This window comes from Macaca thibetana, chromosome 13 (genome assembly GCF_024542745.1).
Source record: "Macaca thibetana thibetana isolate TM-01 chromosome 13, ASM2454274v1, whole genome shotgun sequence".
NCBI classification, from domain to species: Eukaryota; Metazoa; Chordata; class Mammalia; order Primates; family Cercopithecidae; genus Macaca; species Macaca thibetana.
The window spans coordinates 2,772,903-2,789,718 of NC_065590.1; the positions used below are offsets into that span (position 1 = coordinate 2,772,903).

At 38.2% G+C, this 16,816-nt stretch overlaps 2 protein-coding genes across 9 annotated transcripts in view; both read right to left on the reverse strand.

The window, feature by feature from the left end:
- Positions 1 to 16,816, reverse strand: part of LOC126934347 (cytochrome c oxidase assembly factor 5) — a 521,053-nt gene that overhangs the window by 417,580 nt on the left and 86,657 nt on the right. The window lies entirely within an intron of this gene.
- The window catches only part of TSGA10 (testis specific 10), a 149,937-nt gene continuing 138,807 nt past the window's right edge, over positions 5,687 to 16,816 (reverse strand). For all 8 annotated transcript variants that reach the window (XM_050755077.1, XM_050755078.1, XM_050755076.1 and 5 more), the window contains one exon: positions 5,687 to 6,643. In XM_050755077.1, the coding sequence (XP_050611034.1) occupies positions 6,619 to 6,643 (25 nt within the window). In that variant the 3' untranslated portion in view covers positions 5,687 to 6,618. The remainder of the gene's footprint in view (positions 6,644 to 16,816) is intronic.

The window sequence follows — 16,816 nt, forward strand, 5'->3', positions numbered from 1 at the left end:
CCTGTTGGGGATGGAGGGAGAGCATCAGGAAGAATAGCCAGTGGACGCTGGGCTTAATACTTGGGCGATGGGATGACCTGTGTAGTAAATCACCATGGCACATGTTTACCTGTGTAACCAACCTACACATCCTGCACATATACCCCTAAAGTTAAGTTGAAAAAAGTAAAATAAAATCTGGTATTCAGTTGTCCACTAAAAATAAAGAGAAGGCATTTATATTTTAGCACACATAAAGATTTAAACTGATTTAAAATATACTATTTAAGACATATTAGAATTCTTAACAGTAGTGAATTTGCAGCCCTGCTGTGCTTGGTAAATTAATTATTTTAATAATTTTAAATAGTCTTTTTTTTTTTTTCTTGAGATTGATTCTTGTTCTGTTGCCCAGTCTGGAGTGCAGTGGTGTGATCTCAGCTCACCGCAACCTCCACCTCCCGGGTTCAAGCAATCCTCCTGCCTCAGCCTTTCGAGTAGCTGGGATTACCAGTGCCTGCCACTATGCTCAGCTAATTTTTTGTATTTTTATTAAAGACGGGGTTTCACCATGTTGGCCAGGCTGGTCTCAAACTCCTGACCTCAAGTGATCCACCTGCCTGGGATTATAGGCGTGAGCCACTGTGCCCGGCCTTAAATAGTCTTAATATCAGAAAGTACTAATGAAAAGGGGTACGGATCTTCTCTGTGTCCTTTTCAATTTCTCTACAGAATAAGTAAGGGAATGATACTATAAGGATGTTAGCATATATTGAAAACTTACTATGTGCTTAGCACCATTCTAAGCACTTGGATTTAGAAGCTGTGAACTTATTTCAAAAAATTTAAATATTTGACATTAAACACAAAAGTTAAAAGCAGCCACAGACTGATATGTACATCATGCAAATTAGGTAAATATATTTCGAACTGACTTGGGGGTATATGAAGATTTGTAAATATTACATTTTTTTTTTTTTTTTTTGAGACGGAGTCTTGCTCTGTCCCCCAGGCTGGAGTGCAGTGGCGCGATCTCGGCTCACTGCAAGCTCCGCCTCCCGGGTTCACGCCATTCTCCTGGCTCAGCCTCCCGAGTGGCTGGGACTACAGGCGCCCGCCATCTCGCCCGGCTAGTTTTTTGTGTTTTTAGTAGAGACGGGGTTTCACCGTGTTAGCCAGGATGGTCTCGATCTCCTGACCTTGTGATCCGCCCGCCTTGGCCTCCCAAAGTGCTGGGATTACAGGCTTGAGCCACCGCGCCCGGCCAATATTACATCTTAAACTACTACTTTCACCTGGAAAAAATATTCAGAAGTCCTGGACTGTGTTATTAATATCATATGTGAGACATTTTTGGTGAATGACAGTCACTCACAATTCTCTCGTCGTTTAGGATCCTGAGCTTTTTATTAATACACTAGTTTTAAGGATTCTTGGCAAGGAACAACTTTCAAACCACTCATGATTCTACTGCAATAAAAAATGTTCAAGTCAGTTTAACTATTCTTGAGAAAAAAACTAGGGTGAGTCAATGTACATCACATCTTCAGCTTCATTTTGAGGCTGTTTTCATTAGCAGGTAGTGAAATTTAAAGCAGTGCTACGTTACACAGGAATAAACAAACATATCAAAAGAGGAGAAAGTTTACAGGCCTCATAAAACAACAGTGCAAAACAAGTTCAAGTAACTTTTCAAGTAATCTGGATACCTTTCACTCCCAATCAAAACATCAGGCAAACAATGGAGAATTTTAAAAAATAATCTATACTGTTATAAAATACAAAATTACCAGTTTCTCTTTTTTTTTTTGAGACAGAGTCTTGTTCTGTTGCCCAGGCTGGAGTGCAGTGGCACGATCTCAGCTCACTGCAACCTTCACCTCTTGGGTTCAAGCCATTCTCCTGCCTCAGCCTCCCAAGTAGCTGGGATTACAGGCACCTGCCACCACGCCTGGTTGATTTTTGTATTTTTAGTATCGGGTTTCACCATGTTGACCAGGCTGGTCTTGAACTCCTGAGCTCAAATCCGCCTGCCTGGGGCTCCCAAAGTGCTGGAATTACAGCCATGAACCACCACGCCCAGCCCATAAAATTACCATCTTACATCCTTAAAGGGTTGGATTTTATTTTGTAAGAACTAGACCCTATCAATAATGGATTATGATACTACATGGTCAGATTAAATACTAACCTCTAAGACCTAATTCAGAAAATAGCTTGAGTACCTGAGGACTGAGCATCTCATGCTTGAATGTTTCTGTCACATCACATACTTTATTACCATGAGATCACACCACTCTTAGTGATTTACTATTTCGGCTAACCTATCATGGTAATATATATTGCTTTATTAAAAAATTTTCACACTTTTTCAGTTAAAAGAGAAACAACTAAAATTGCATGAATTAAAGTGGTTACAGCAACAATCACAAGGTACTTCGTGTTTAGTTGCTATTCAAAATTTTAAGTGCATTAGTGTAGTAAAAAGACTAGGCAACATTGTTTTCTGGAATGCCATGGTTTATAAGAAAAACACGTGACCTTTTCATTGAAAACAGCTTCATAAATAACAGATATATCGTGTAAACACTCTGAGTATCTGTTACTCTGAAGAATTACACCCATACTTGAATAAAATCTTGGTAAATCCAAGAAGCAACAAAGAAGCCTCAAGGTGAAAGTTCTTCAGAGAGAACAAAGAGATGCTGAAGATTCACTGCTTATTGGCAAATACACCAGTTAGTGAAAACACTATGATTGGCAGGCAATGATCATACAAATCACAGCCAAAGATAAACGAGGCAGAAGAGCAAGGTGGGTAAGAGCATGGTCACTGGCATAAGACAGACACATGTGTTCAAAGACCGTGACTCAGATGTTTACTTGCTTTGTGATTATATATAGGACAATCATATCACTTCTCTGAGATCCCATTTTCCTCTCCTTATACCCAGAATATGGAAAAAATCATATCGACGTCACTGGCTGTTTGGGGAACTAATTATTTGCGTTCTACAAAACTTCATGATGAACTAAGAATAATTATATTTATTATTAAAGAAGAAAAGTTAAAATAAGAAAGAAGATGGCAGAGTAAAAACGGTGTGATGAAAGGTCATCTGTTTACAACAAAAACAGATCGGCAGTGATACAGCTGATGGGGTGGACCCTGTAGGGACATGATAAACGACATCCAAACAGCCCAATAGCCTCAGAGATGCCCCTAAACTATACAAAGGTATAAGAATCAAAAGAATGCTCAAGTAGGCTACATGCCTTATAAAAGAGCAAACCAAGATTCACTCGCTTAAGTTGTTTCTGAAGTTACCACCACAGCTAGCACACAAAGGTAAAGAATTCATTTCAGTAGCAGACTAGAAAAGACCATTTATAGTAATGTGTAAAACCTAAAGAATGCTACAAAACCGGAAAATAGATCAGTGTATTTGAGGAGCCATCCTATGATCCTACAGAATCAAAGCAAGCAGCATAATAAAAATGCACAAACTCTACAGGGGAAAAAAAAAACAGCTGGGCGCAGTGGCTCACATCTGTAATCCCAGCACTTTGGGAGGCTGAGGTGGGAGGATTGCTTGAACCCAGGAGCTCGAGACCAGCCTGGGCGACATAGTAAGACCCCATCTGTACAAAAATTTTTAAAAATTACCTGAGTATGATGGCATGCACCTGTGGTCCTCACTACTGACCTGAGGCTGAGAAGATAGCTTTATATCCTTAAAGGGCTGGATTATATTTTCCAAGAACTAGACCCTGTCTATACTGGATTATGATACTACATGGTCAGATTAAACACTAACCTGTAAGATCTAATTCAGAAAATAGCTTGAGTACATGAGAACTGAGCATCTCATGCTCGAATGCCATGATCGCACCACTGCACTCCAGCCTGGGCGACACAGCAAGACCCTGCCTCAAAAAAATAAAATAAAAATAAATAAAAAATAATAAAAAAGAACATTTAAATGCATTTGAAAGAGACAAGTATAAAATAATTTGATCGAGTAGTATAATAATCATATATTTAAATTAGGTTCACAAAACTCAGAAAGGTGATTGGTTAGTCTTCAGAACTGGGTCACAAACTAATACTTATTACACAAGAAATGCAACTTTGAGCATAGCCTTTGGGAAGTTTAGGAGACTCTATTAAAGACGATAGCAAGGATTTATAAGAAAAGGAGTAGGGAGACAGAAAAAAGTAGCAGATTCTTATGATAGTGTTATTTTAAAATATTAATATATTTCAAGTATCTGAATTCATAATTTCAAATAATTTTTGGAGCAATAACTGTTTAGGAATCATAATTGACTACAAATCCAGTGGCTTCCACTCATATTCTCTTTTTCTTCTTTTATTGCTCCAGGGTGAATAACTTATAATCATTGTGGCCAATATTTGTACAGAGTGTCAGCTAGAAATTTTCTTTACATCATTAACACTTTTAGTTGATTCAAATCTAAGTTTTTAGTAGCGGACATTATTATCAGAACATATGTAGTTAATTCATCATGCCCACTGGTTGCTAACCTGTAATAAGGGAGATGACTCTAAGAGGAATAATATACTAAAGATCAAATTACACCTGCTCCTTTTGAAACTATAGCTTACGAACTTCAGAATGGAGCCTCGTGTACAATGCCCTGCTCTTACTTCTAACAGAAAGTTTCATGATGTCTCAGATAAACCAAAGACAAGACAGAGTTCTGGTGGTGCTTGGAATTTCAAAATAGGATTAATATACAACAAATTTTAGATTTAAGTTACTCAGAGGGTTAACAATTCTTTTTTCACAAACACCCTTACTTTAGGAGAAGTAGGTGTTTTATATTGAACATGGTATTTGAATGCTAAGAACTCTTTTTCAGGAGATTTCCTTGCCATCCAAGGAAGAATATGTTTGGTATGGTTTCATATATTGTGTTTACATTAGGCAGTCTCTACCATAGCAACAGGCTATTAAATATTTATATCAAGCAATTAGAATCTCATTTAAAACAACAAATATTCTTGAATATTACCAAAACAAAAATCTTTTCTTTGAAATTTTAACATAGAATGCAGATGAGTTTTCTCCTTCCTTTAGATAATGATGGTCCCTTTATACTTACCGTACAATTGTCCCTTTAAATGTTCTATAATTAATGGCACAAGGCAAGTAAAGCATACTTTCAATCAAACATGGAAATATTTTCTTACATACTTCATTCCTGCTTCCCTCAGGCTCCCTTCCCACATACTGCCCTCCACACATAATATGTATTAAGTGCATATGACAGTAAGATTCAGCTCTTTGTCAGCTCTTCTAGGTGGACAGATTAATGTGATGATCCAGTACTAAAGTCATTGAGTCACCCCAAGAAAGATGAATTTTTCATGTTTATCAACATCTTATTTAATAATAACAAGGACAACTTTTTTGCATATTATTCTTTAAAATGCTTATAAAAGGGCATTTTACTTTACATTATTAATTTTTTAACCAATCTGTAATTAATGTCTTAAACTAGACGACTGAAACTGAAGGTTTTAAAAAATCAAACTAAAGTGAATATATAGCCTGAAATTATAGTAAAATATCAGCATGCTAGTGATTAAACAAAACCTAAATCAGAGCACTTTCCTACATCACTATAGTCATATCGAATAGTGACTATATAAAATGAGAAACTGTCTGCATCATATGAATACTATTAATGACAAGCCTTTTTTTTTATTAAAATGGCAAGAATACAAATAGCTTATATCAGTAAAATACAGTAGCATTCAGGCTCTAATATGAACATTACATCAAAGCCTATGGATAGATAAGGTAAGAGATTTAGGAAATTGGGGGAGGAAGGAAACATCACTTATCTCGTTACTCTAGATTACAGACAATAAAATAAAATGGCAATTAAGTTGATTGCAGTACTTGAAAGAAAACTTATTAAAAATACAGATTTTTAATAAAATCTTACATTCTTGACAGATATATCATCACCTACCTTTCTAAAAATAGTAGTAGTAAACACAATTGTAGAAAATGTATGTTACTTAGTCTTTGGGTGGTACAATACTACAGATTTTAAAGCCCTGACAACACTCCGACTTTCTGCAGATTCAGTATCAGATTATGGCATGGAATTTATGTAAGATTGGTTCCAAAATGGAATATCAGATCCCAGGCCAGTATCGGTAAATTGTACCCATTTTGGCACAGATGTTCCAGCTATGAAAGCACAAATCACAAAGAAAAAAAATTAACCAACCAATTATTTGAGATACCAAGAAAGGAAAGGAAATCAGTTTTGTAAAAACACTTTTCCCTGTTTTAATAAGTTTCTTTATTTACTCCGGATAGTGAACATAACAGTGTTCAATAGTGACGTAAGCAGATTTTACACTCACTATCACTGCATGGATAGAAAGAGCCATATGCATTTTTGTTTTTAGAAGTCATCTCAGATCACTGCAACATGGCACATTAGAACAGAGATTCAGAGACACAAAGTTAATAAATACATTTAACATTGCCAAGCATTTAAAAGATAAATGCACTCATGTCGCAAAAAAAAAAAAAAAAAGAATCAGTTTGTAACTTTGACCTTTCTCAGGGATGTGAAGAATCATTTCAGGTGTCAGAAATCTCTGTAGCAAAGATTCCTATAAGAGAAAAAATCATGCTGATTAATATTTTTAATTCAACTTTTTCAACATGTGTAACAAATGTATTCTAGTAAGTGTATCACTTTAGCAAAATATAAGATTTTTCTTCAGTTTCTATGAAGGAAAACAAAAAACAATATATTTTTTCACTCAGTTTTCACAAACTGTGGTACATTCATACCATGGAATACTATTCAACAATAAAAAGGAATGAACTATTGATACTTACAGCAGCTTGGATGGATCTCACGGGCATTATGCTGAATGAGAAAAGTCAATCTCAAAAGGTTATCTCAAAATGACAGAATTATAGAGATGGAGAAGAAGGTAGTGTTTCCCAGGAGACAGGGAGATGAAGAAGGGCAGGGCTACAGCTATAAATAGGTATAATGAGGGAGTGAATTCGTTGGTGCTGATGAAACAACTTCGCATCTTGATCATAGTGGTGCTGTGTGTGGATTGTAAAAAAAAAAAATACACATACAAACAAATGAGTGCATCTAAAAACTAGTGAAATCTGAATAAGGCCTATAGACTAGTTAATCACATTGTACTAATGTCAATACCCCAGTTTGTAAGATATTTTATATAGAAGCCAGGGTAAGGATATGTGCAACTGTCTATACTATTTTTGCAACTACTTGTGAGACTATAATCATTTTATTTTTTAATTATTATTATTATTTTTTTTGAGACAGAGTCTCACTCTGTCGCCCAGGCTGAAGTGCAGTGGCGCGATCTCAGCTTACTGCAACTTCTGCCTCCCAGGTTCAAGTAAATCTCAAGCCTCAGCCTCCTGAGTAGCTGGGATTACAGACATGTACCACCATGCCCAGCTAATTGTTGTATTTTTAATAGAGATGGGGCTTTGCCATGTTGGCCAGGCTGATCTCAAACTCCTGGCCTCAAATGATCTGTCTGCTTCAGCCTCCCAAACTGCTAGGATTACAGTCAGGAGCCACTGCGTCTGGCCAAGACTATAATCATCATAAAAAAGTACCTGTGGTACATCTATATGATGGAATACTACTCAGTAGTTAAAAGGAATATGTGACAACTACTAATACATGCAACAACCTGGAAAAATCTGAAATATGCTGGGTGAAAGTCAACCACTAGAGGTTGCATACTGTATGATTGCATTTATATGACAACCTGGGAAAGGCAAAACTAGAGAGGCAGGAAACACAGCAGTGGTCAGAGGAAAATAAATTCCATGTGTTGTCTGTTGTCTAGATAATAGGTGCCAGTCAAAGAACACCATTTGAAACTGATAGTAAAAGGTTAAGTGAGAAAAAAAGGTGATTAAGGGCATTGTTAATCATATTAATAGAAAGGTAACAACTAAAATAAAATAAACTCTTCCTAAAAGCCCAAATAAATTCGTTAAGAAGCAAAGAAGACTGATGAAATGAAGAAATACAACAAATATCACATAGTACAGAAAGTAAATATAAGATAATATAACTGGATTGAGACCATTACTACTGATGTGATATAACAGTCATATCAATAATGTAAAATATTTTAACTCATCTACTTTATGTATACTGTTCTATTCCATTTTTGAGACAGGGTCTCACTCTGTTGCCCAGGCTAGAATGCAGCGGCACAATTATGGCTTACTGCAGCAATGACCTTCCACCAGGCTCAGTGGATCTTCTCACCTCAGCCTATCAAGTAGCTGGAAATACAGGCACGTGCCACAACATCTGGCTTTTTTTTTTTTTTTGTATTTTTTGTAGAGATGGGATTTTACCATTGCCCAGGCTGGTCTCTAACTCCTGGGCTCAAACAATCTGTCTACCTCCGTCTCCCAAAATGCTAGGATTACAGGTGTGAGCAACCATGCCCAGTGTAAGTCACCTATTTTTTAAAAAGATTTTCCAAATGGCTGGGCGTGGTGGCCCACGCCTGTAATCCTAGCACTTTGGGAGGTTGAGGCGAGTGGATTACCTGAGGTCAGGAGTTTGAGACCAGCCTGGTCAACATGGTGAAACCCTATCTCTACTAAAAATACAAAAACGAGGCAGGGCATGGTGGCTCATGCCTGTAATCCTGGCAATTTGGGAGGCCAAGGCAGGTGGATCACCTGAGGTCAGGAGTTTGAGACCACCCTGCCCAACATGGCAAAACCCCATCTCTACTAAAAATACAAAACTGAGCTGGATGTGGTGATGGACACCTGTAATCCCAGCTACTCAGGGAGGCTGAGGCAGGAGAATTGCTTGAACTTGGGAGGCAGAGGTTGCAGGGAGCCGAGATCATGCCATTGCACTCCAGTCTGGGGGACAAGAGTGAAACTCCGACTTTAAAAAAAAAAAAAGGTGGGGGGGATCATTCCAAGATGGCCAAATAGGAACAGCTCCAGTCCACAGCTCCCGGCATGAGCAACACAGAAGACAGGTGATTTCAGCATTTCCAACTGAGGTACCAGGTTCATCTCTCTGGGACTTGTTGGACAGTGGGTACAGCTCACAGAGTGTGAGCCGAAGCAGGGCAGGGCATCGCCTCACCCGGGGAAGTGCAAGGGGTCGGGGAATTCCCTTTACTAGCCAAGGACAATACCTGGAAACTTGGGACACTCCCACCCTAATACCACACTTTTTGAATGGTCTTAGCAAACGGCACACCAGGAGATTATATCCCGCTCCTGGCTTGGTGTGTCCCACGCCCATGGAGCCTTGCTCACTGCTAGCACAGCAGTCCGAGATCAAACTGTGAGGTGGCAGTGAGTCTGGGGCAAGGGTATCTGCCATTGCTGAGGCTTGACTTGGTAAACAAAGTGACCAGGAAGCTCGAACTGGGTGGAGCCCAGGGCAGCTCAATGAGGCCTGCCTGCCTCTGTAGACTCCACCTCTGGGGGCAGGGCATAGCTGAACAAAAGGCAGCAGAAACTTCTGCAGACTTAAATGTCCCTGTCTGACAGCTTTGAAGAGAGCAGTGGTTCTCCCAGCACAGAGTTTGAGATCTGAGAACGGACAGACTGCCTCCTCAAGTGGGTCCCTGACCCCCAGGTAGCCTAACTGGGAGACACCTCCCAGTAGGGGCCAACTGACACCTCATACAGCCAAGTGCCCCTCTGAGACGAAGTTTTCAGAGGAATGATCAGGCAGCAACATTTGCCGTTCTGCAATATTTGCTGTTCTGCCGCCTCCGCTGGTGATACCCTGGCAAACAGGGTCTGGAGTGCACCTCCAGCAAACTCCAACAGACCTGCAGCTGAGGGTCCTGACTGTTAGAAGGAAAACTAACAAACAGAAAGGAATAGAATCAACACCAACAAAAAGGACATCCACACCAAAACCCCATCTGTAGGTCACCATCATCAAAGACCAAAGGTAGATAAAACCACCAAGATGGGAAGAAACCCGAGCAGAAAAGCTGAAAATTCCAAAAATCAGAGCACTTCTTCTCCTCCAAAGGATCGCAGCTCCTTGCCAGCAATGGAACAAAGCTGGACGGAGAATGACTTTAATGAGTTGACAGAAGTAGGCTTCAGAAGATCGGTAATAACAAACTTCTCCGAGCTAAAGGAGGAAGTTCGAACAAATTGCAAAGAAGCTAAAAACCTTGAAAAGAGATTAGACGAACGGCTAACTAGAATAAACAGCATAGAGAAGACCTTAAATGACCTGATGGAGCTAAAAACCATGGCACGAGAACAATGTGATGCAAGCACAAGCTTCAGTAGCCGATTCAATCAAGTGGAATAAAGGGTATCAGTGATTGAAGATCAAATGAAAGAAATAAAGCGAGAAGAGAAGTGTAGAGAAAAAAGAGTAACAAGAAATGAACAAAACCTCCAAGAAATACAGGACTATGTGAAAAGACCACAACTACATCTGATTGGTGTACCTGAAAGTGACAGGGAGAATGAAACGAAGTTGGAAAACACTCTTCAGTATATTATCAAGGAGAACTTCCCCAACCTAGCAAGGCAGGCCAACATTCAAACTCAGGAAATACAGAGAACGCCACAAAGATACTCCTTGAGAAGACCAACCCCAAGACACATAATTGTCAGATTCACCAAGGTTGAAATGAAAGAAAAAATGTTAAGGGCAGCCAGAGAAAAAGGTCAGGTTACCCACAAAGGGAAGCCCATCAGACTAACAGCGAATCTCTCGGCAGAAACTCTACAAACCAGAAGAGAGTGGGGGCCAATATTCGACATTCTTAAAGAAAAGAATTTTAAACCCAGAATTTCATATCCAGCCTAACTAAGCTTCATATGTGAAGGAGAAATAAAATCCTTTCCAGACAAGCAAATGCTGAGACATTCTGTCACCACCACGCCTGTCCTAGAAGAGCTCCTGAAGGAAGCACTAAACGTGGAAAGGAACAACCGGTACCAGCCACTGCAAAAACTTGCCAAATTGTAAAGACCATCGATGCTAGGAAGAAACTGCATCAACTAATCAGCAAAATAACCAGCTAACATCATAATGACAGGATCAAATTCACACATAACAATATTAACCTTAAATGTAAATGGGCTAAATGCCCCAATTAAAAGACACAGACTGGCAAAATGGATAAAGAGTCACGGCCCATCAGTGTGCTGTATTCAGGAGATGCATCTCACATGCAGAGACACACATAGGCTCAAAATAAAGGGATGGAGGAAGATCTACCAAGCAAATGGAAAACAAAACAAAACAAAAAGCAGGGATTGCAATCCTAGTCTCTAATAAAACAGACTTTAAACCAACAAAGATCAAAAGAGACAAAGAAGGGCATTACATAATGGTAAAGGGATCAATTCAACAAGAAGAGCTAACTATCCTAAATATATATGCACCCAATACAGGAGCACCCAGATTCATAAAGGAAGTCCTTGGAGACCTACAAAGACACTTAGACCCCCACACAATAATAATGGGAGAATTTAACACCCCACAGTCAACATTAGACAGATCAATGAGACAGAAAGTTAACAAGGATATTAAGGACTTGAACTCAGCTCTGCACCAAGTGAACCTAATAGACATCTACAGAACTCTCCACCCCAAATCAACAGAATATACATTCTACTCAGCACCACATCACACTTATTTCAAAATTGACCACAGAGTTGGAAGTAAAGCACTCCTTAGGAAATGTAAAAGAACAGAAATTATAACAAACTGTCTCTCAGACCACAGTGCAATCAAATCAGAACTCAGAATTAAGAAAACTGACTCAAAACCGCACAACTACATGGAAACTGAACCTGCTCCTGAATGACTACTGGGTACATAACAAAATGAAGGAAGAAATAAAGATGCTCTTTGAAACCAATGAGAACAAAGACACAACATACCAGAATCTCTGGAACACATTTAAAGCAGTGTGTAGAGGGAAATTTATAGCACTAAATGCCCACAAGAGAAAGCTGGAAAGTTCTAAAATTGACATTCTAACATCACAATTAAAAGAACTAGAGAAGCAAGAGCAAACACATTCAAAAGCTAGCAGAAGGCAAGAAATAACTAAGGTCAGAGCAGAATTGAAGGAGATAGAGACACAAAAAACCCTCCAAAAAATCAATGAATCCAGGAGTTGGTTTTTTGAAAAGATCAACAAAATTGATAGACTGCTAGCAAGACTAATAAAGAAGAAAAGAGAGAAGAATCAAATAGATGCAATAAAAAATGATAAAGGGGATATCACCACCGATCCCACAGAAATACAAACTACCATCAGAGAATACTATAAACACCTCTACGCAAATAAACTAGAAAATCTAGAAGAAACTGATAAATTCCTGGACACATACACCCTCCTAAGACTAAACCAGGAAGCAAGTGAACCCCTGAATAGACCAATAACAGGCTCTGAAATTGAGGCAATACTTACTAGCCTACCAACCAAAAAAAGTCCAGGACCAGACGGATTCACAGCCGAATTCTACCAGAAATACGAAGAGGAGCTGGTACCATTCCTTCTGAAACTATTCCAATCAATAGAAAAAGAGAGAATCCTCCCCAATTCATTTTATGAGGCCAGCATCATCCTGATACCAAAGCCTGGCAGAAACACAATTAAAAAAAAGAGCATTTTAGACCAATATCCCTAATGGACGTCGATACAAAAATCCTCAATAAAATACTGGCAAACCGAATCCAGCAGCACATCAAAGTTTATCCACCACGATCAAGTGGGCTTCATCCCTGGGATGCAAGACTGGTTCAACATATGCAAATCAATAAACATAATCCATCATATAAACAGAACCAAAGACAAAAACCACATGATTATCTCAATAGATGCAGAAAAGGCCTTTGACAAAATTCAACAGCCTTTCATGCTAAAATCTCTCAATAAACTAGGTATTGATGGGACGTATCTCAAAATAATAAGAGCTATTTATGACAAACCCACAGTCAATATCATACTGGATGGGCAAAAACTGGAAGCATTCCCTTTGAAAACTAGCACAAGACAGGGATGCCCTCTCTCACCACTCCTATTCAACATAGTGTTGGAAGTTCTGGCCAGGGCAATCAGACAGGAGAAAGAAATAAAGAGTATTCAGTTAGGAAAAGAGGACATCAAATTGTCTCTGTTTGCAGATGACATGATTGTATATTTAGAAAACCCCATCATCTCAGCCCAAAATATCCTTAAGCTGATAAGCAACTTCAGCAAAGTCTCAGGATACAAAATCAATGTTCAAAAATCACAAGCATTCCTATACACCAATAACAGACAATCAGAGAGCCAAATCATGAGTGAACTGCCATTCACAATTGCTTCAAAGAGAATAAAATACCTAGGAATCCAACTTACAAGGGATGTGAAGGACCTCTTCAAGGAGAACTACAAACCACTGCTCAAGGAAATAAAAGGGGACACAAACAAATGGAAAAACATTCCATACTCATGGATAGGAAGAATGAGCATCATGAAAATGGCCATACTCCCCAAGGTAATTTATAGATTTAATGCCATCCCCATCAAGCTACCAATGACTTTCTTCACAGAATTGGAAACAACTACTTAAAAGTTCATATGGAACCAAAAAAGAGCCCGCATTGTCACGACAATCCTAAGCAAAAAGAACAAAGCTGGAGGCATCACATTACCTGACTTCAAACTATACTACATGGCTACAGTAACCAAAACAGCATGGTACTGGTACCAAAACAGAAATATAGACCAATGGAATAGAACAGAGCCCTCAGAAATAATACCACACATCTACAACCATCTCATCTTTGACAAACCTGAGAAAAACAAGAAATGGGGAAAGGATTCCCTATTTAACAAATGGTGCTGGGAAAACTGGCTAGCCATATGGAGAAAGCTGAAACAGGATTGCTTCCTTATACCTTATACAAAAATTAATTCAAGATGGATTAAAGACTTAAATGTTAGACCTAAAACCATAAAAACCCTAGAAGAAAGCCTAGGCAATACCATTCAGGACATAGGCATGGGGAAGGACTTCATGACTAAAACACCAAAAGCAATGGCAACAAAAGCCAAAATTGACAAATGGTATCTAATTAAACTAAAGAGCTTTTACACAGCAAAAGAAACTACCATCAGAGTAAACAGGCAACCTGAAGAATGGGAGAAAATTTTTGCAATCTATCCAACTGACAAAGGGCTAATATCCAGAATCTATAAACTACTTAAACAAATTTACAAGAAAAAAAAACAGACGACCGCATCAAAAAGTGGGCAAAGGATATGAACAGAAACTTGTCAAAAGAAGACATTTATGCAGCCAATGGACATGTGAAAAAAAGCTCATCATCACTGGCCATCCGAGAAATGCAAATCAAAACCACAATGAGATACCATCTCACACCAGTTAGAATGGCGATCATTAAAAAGTCAGGAAACAACAGGTGCTGGGGAGGATGTGGAGAAACAGCAACACTTTTACACTGTTGGTGGGAGTATAAACTAGTTCAACCATTGTGGAAGACAGTGTGGCGATTCCTCAAGGATCTAGAACTAGAAATACCATTTGATCCAGCCATCCCATTACTGGGTATATACCCAAAGGATTATAAATCATGTTACAATAAAGACACATGCACACGTATGTTTATTGCGGCAGTATTCACAATAGCAAAGAGTTGGAACCAACCCAAATGTCCATCAATGATAGACTGGATTAAGAAAATGTGGCACATATACACCATGAAATACTATGCAGCCATAAAAAAGGATGAGTTCATGTCCTTTGTAGGGACATGGATGAAGCTGGAAATCATCATTCTCAGCAAAGTAACCCAAGAACAGAAAACCAAACACTGCATGTTCTCATTCATAGGTGGGAACTGAACAATGAGAACACTTGGACACAGGGTGGGGAACATCACACACTGTGGCCTGTTGTGGGGTAGGGGAGTGGGGAGGGATAGCATTAGGAGGAATACCTAATGTAAATGACCAGTTAATGGGTGCAGCACAGCAACATGGCACATGGATACATATGTAACAAACTTGCACAATGTGCACATGTACCCTAGATCTTAAAGTATAATAATAATGAGTGTAAATTTCTCAAAAAAAATTCACAGACTCATAAAGCAAAACTCAAATCCATACTGTATATAAGAGATATACTTAAAATGCAGTTACTCAAAACAGTTAAAAATAAAAATATTAACCATGTAAATAGAAACAATAAGAAAATAGGAGTGGCAACTCTAATACCAGACAAAGTAGAATCAAGCAAAAGAAAAAAATCTAAATGCATCAGAAAAGGACACTTTATAAAAGCCACATTCCATGATGAAGAGTGACAGTTCAGAATATCAATGCAACAAATAAAACAGCAAACCACCTATATAAAGCAAAATTTAGAGGATATGGAAAAAGAAATTAGAGCATACTAATAGAAGACTTTAGAACACCCTCAATATAAAACAGGTCAGATGAACAAATATTAAACAGTGATATAAAAGATCTACAAAAAATGAAAAAGTGGAGGTATTTACACCACAGAAATTGGCAAGTGCTACAAATCAGGGCCTCCCCCTCCTCTCCTTTGGAAGGCCAGTTTACCAGCACAACACTGAGCTATCCCTACAGAATTAAAAATATCACATAGCCTCTATAATTAAATAGTGTGGGACTGCACACGAACAGGCAGATCAATGGAAAAGAAATAGAAAGTCCAAAAAGAGATCTGAATGACTGGGACAAAGAGTCTTTTAAATCAATGATCTTGGAACAACTTGATAGTCAGTTTGAAAAAGATAAAATTAGATCCATTTCTCAAACCACACATAAAATAAACTCCAAATGAATCAGATATCTAAATATAAAAAGTAAAACTATACCAGTACTAAAAGAAAACATTCCTCTACTATCTGGGGATAGAGAAAGATTTGCTAACTATGAATAGAAATCCAGATGCATTAAAGGAAAAGGTTTAAAATCTGACTACACAAAAATAAAATCTCTTTATAGAGAAAAAGGCAATACAGTAAAATTAAAAGACAAATGACAAAAAAAGTGAGAAAATATTTGTAGCATATATCACCAATAAAGAGATAATTTCTCAAATGTACTAAAAATTTTTTTAACAAAAAGATCTAAAGTCCATTAGAAAAATAGGCAGAAGAAATGAATAGCTAATTCAGAAAAAGAGATATAACAGTAGCCCTTAAACCTATGAAAAGATATTCAACTTCACTCATAATATGAGAAATGCAAATTAAAACTACACTGAAATACCATTTCTCATCCACCGCAGTGGCACAAATCAAAAGCTTGACAGTGTGTTCTGCTAGTGAGGTTGTGGGGAAACAGTATTTTCACACATTGCTGAAGGGACTGCAAAATGGAGGGGAATGTGGCACGGCCTAACAAAACTACATGTGTATTTACCCATTGACCCAGCAATTCCACTTCTAGGAATTTATTCTGAAGATACTGCAACAACATGAAAATACATATGTACAAGATTATTCATTACAGCCTTGTTTGTAATTGCAAATTATTGGAAACCAGCTAAATGTCCAAGTTTAGGAGGTGGGTTGCATAACTATGGTACATCCATATACTGAAGTAGTGTGCACCTGACGAAAAGGAATAAGGAGAATCTCTAGGAATCAACATGGAGAGATTTCGAGGAGACAGTGTTAAGTGAGAAAAGCAAAGTGCAAAGAAGCATGCCACTTTTTGCATAAAAAAAGAAAGATACATATCTGTGTATCATTA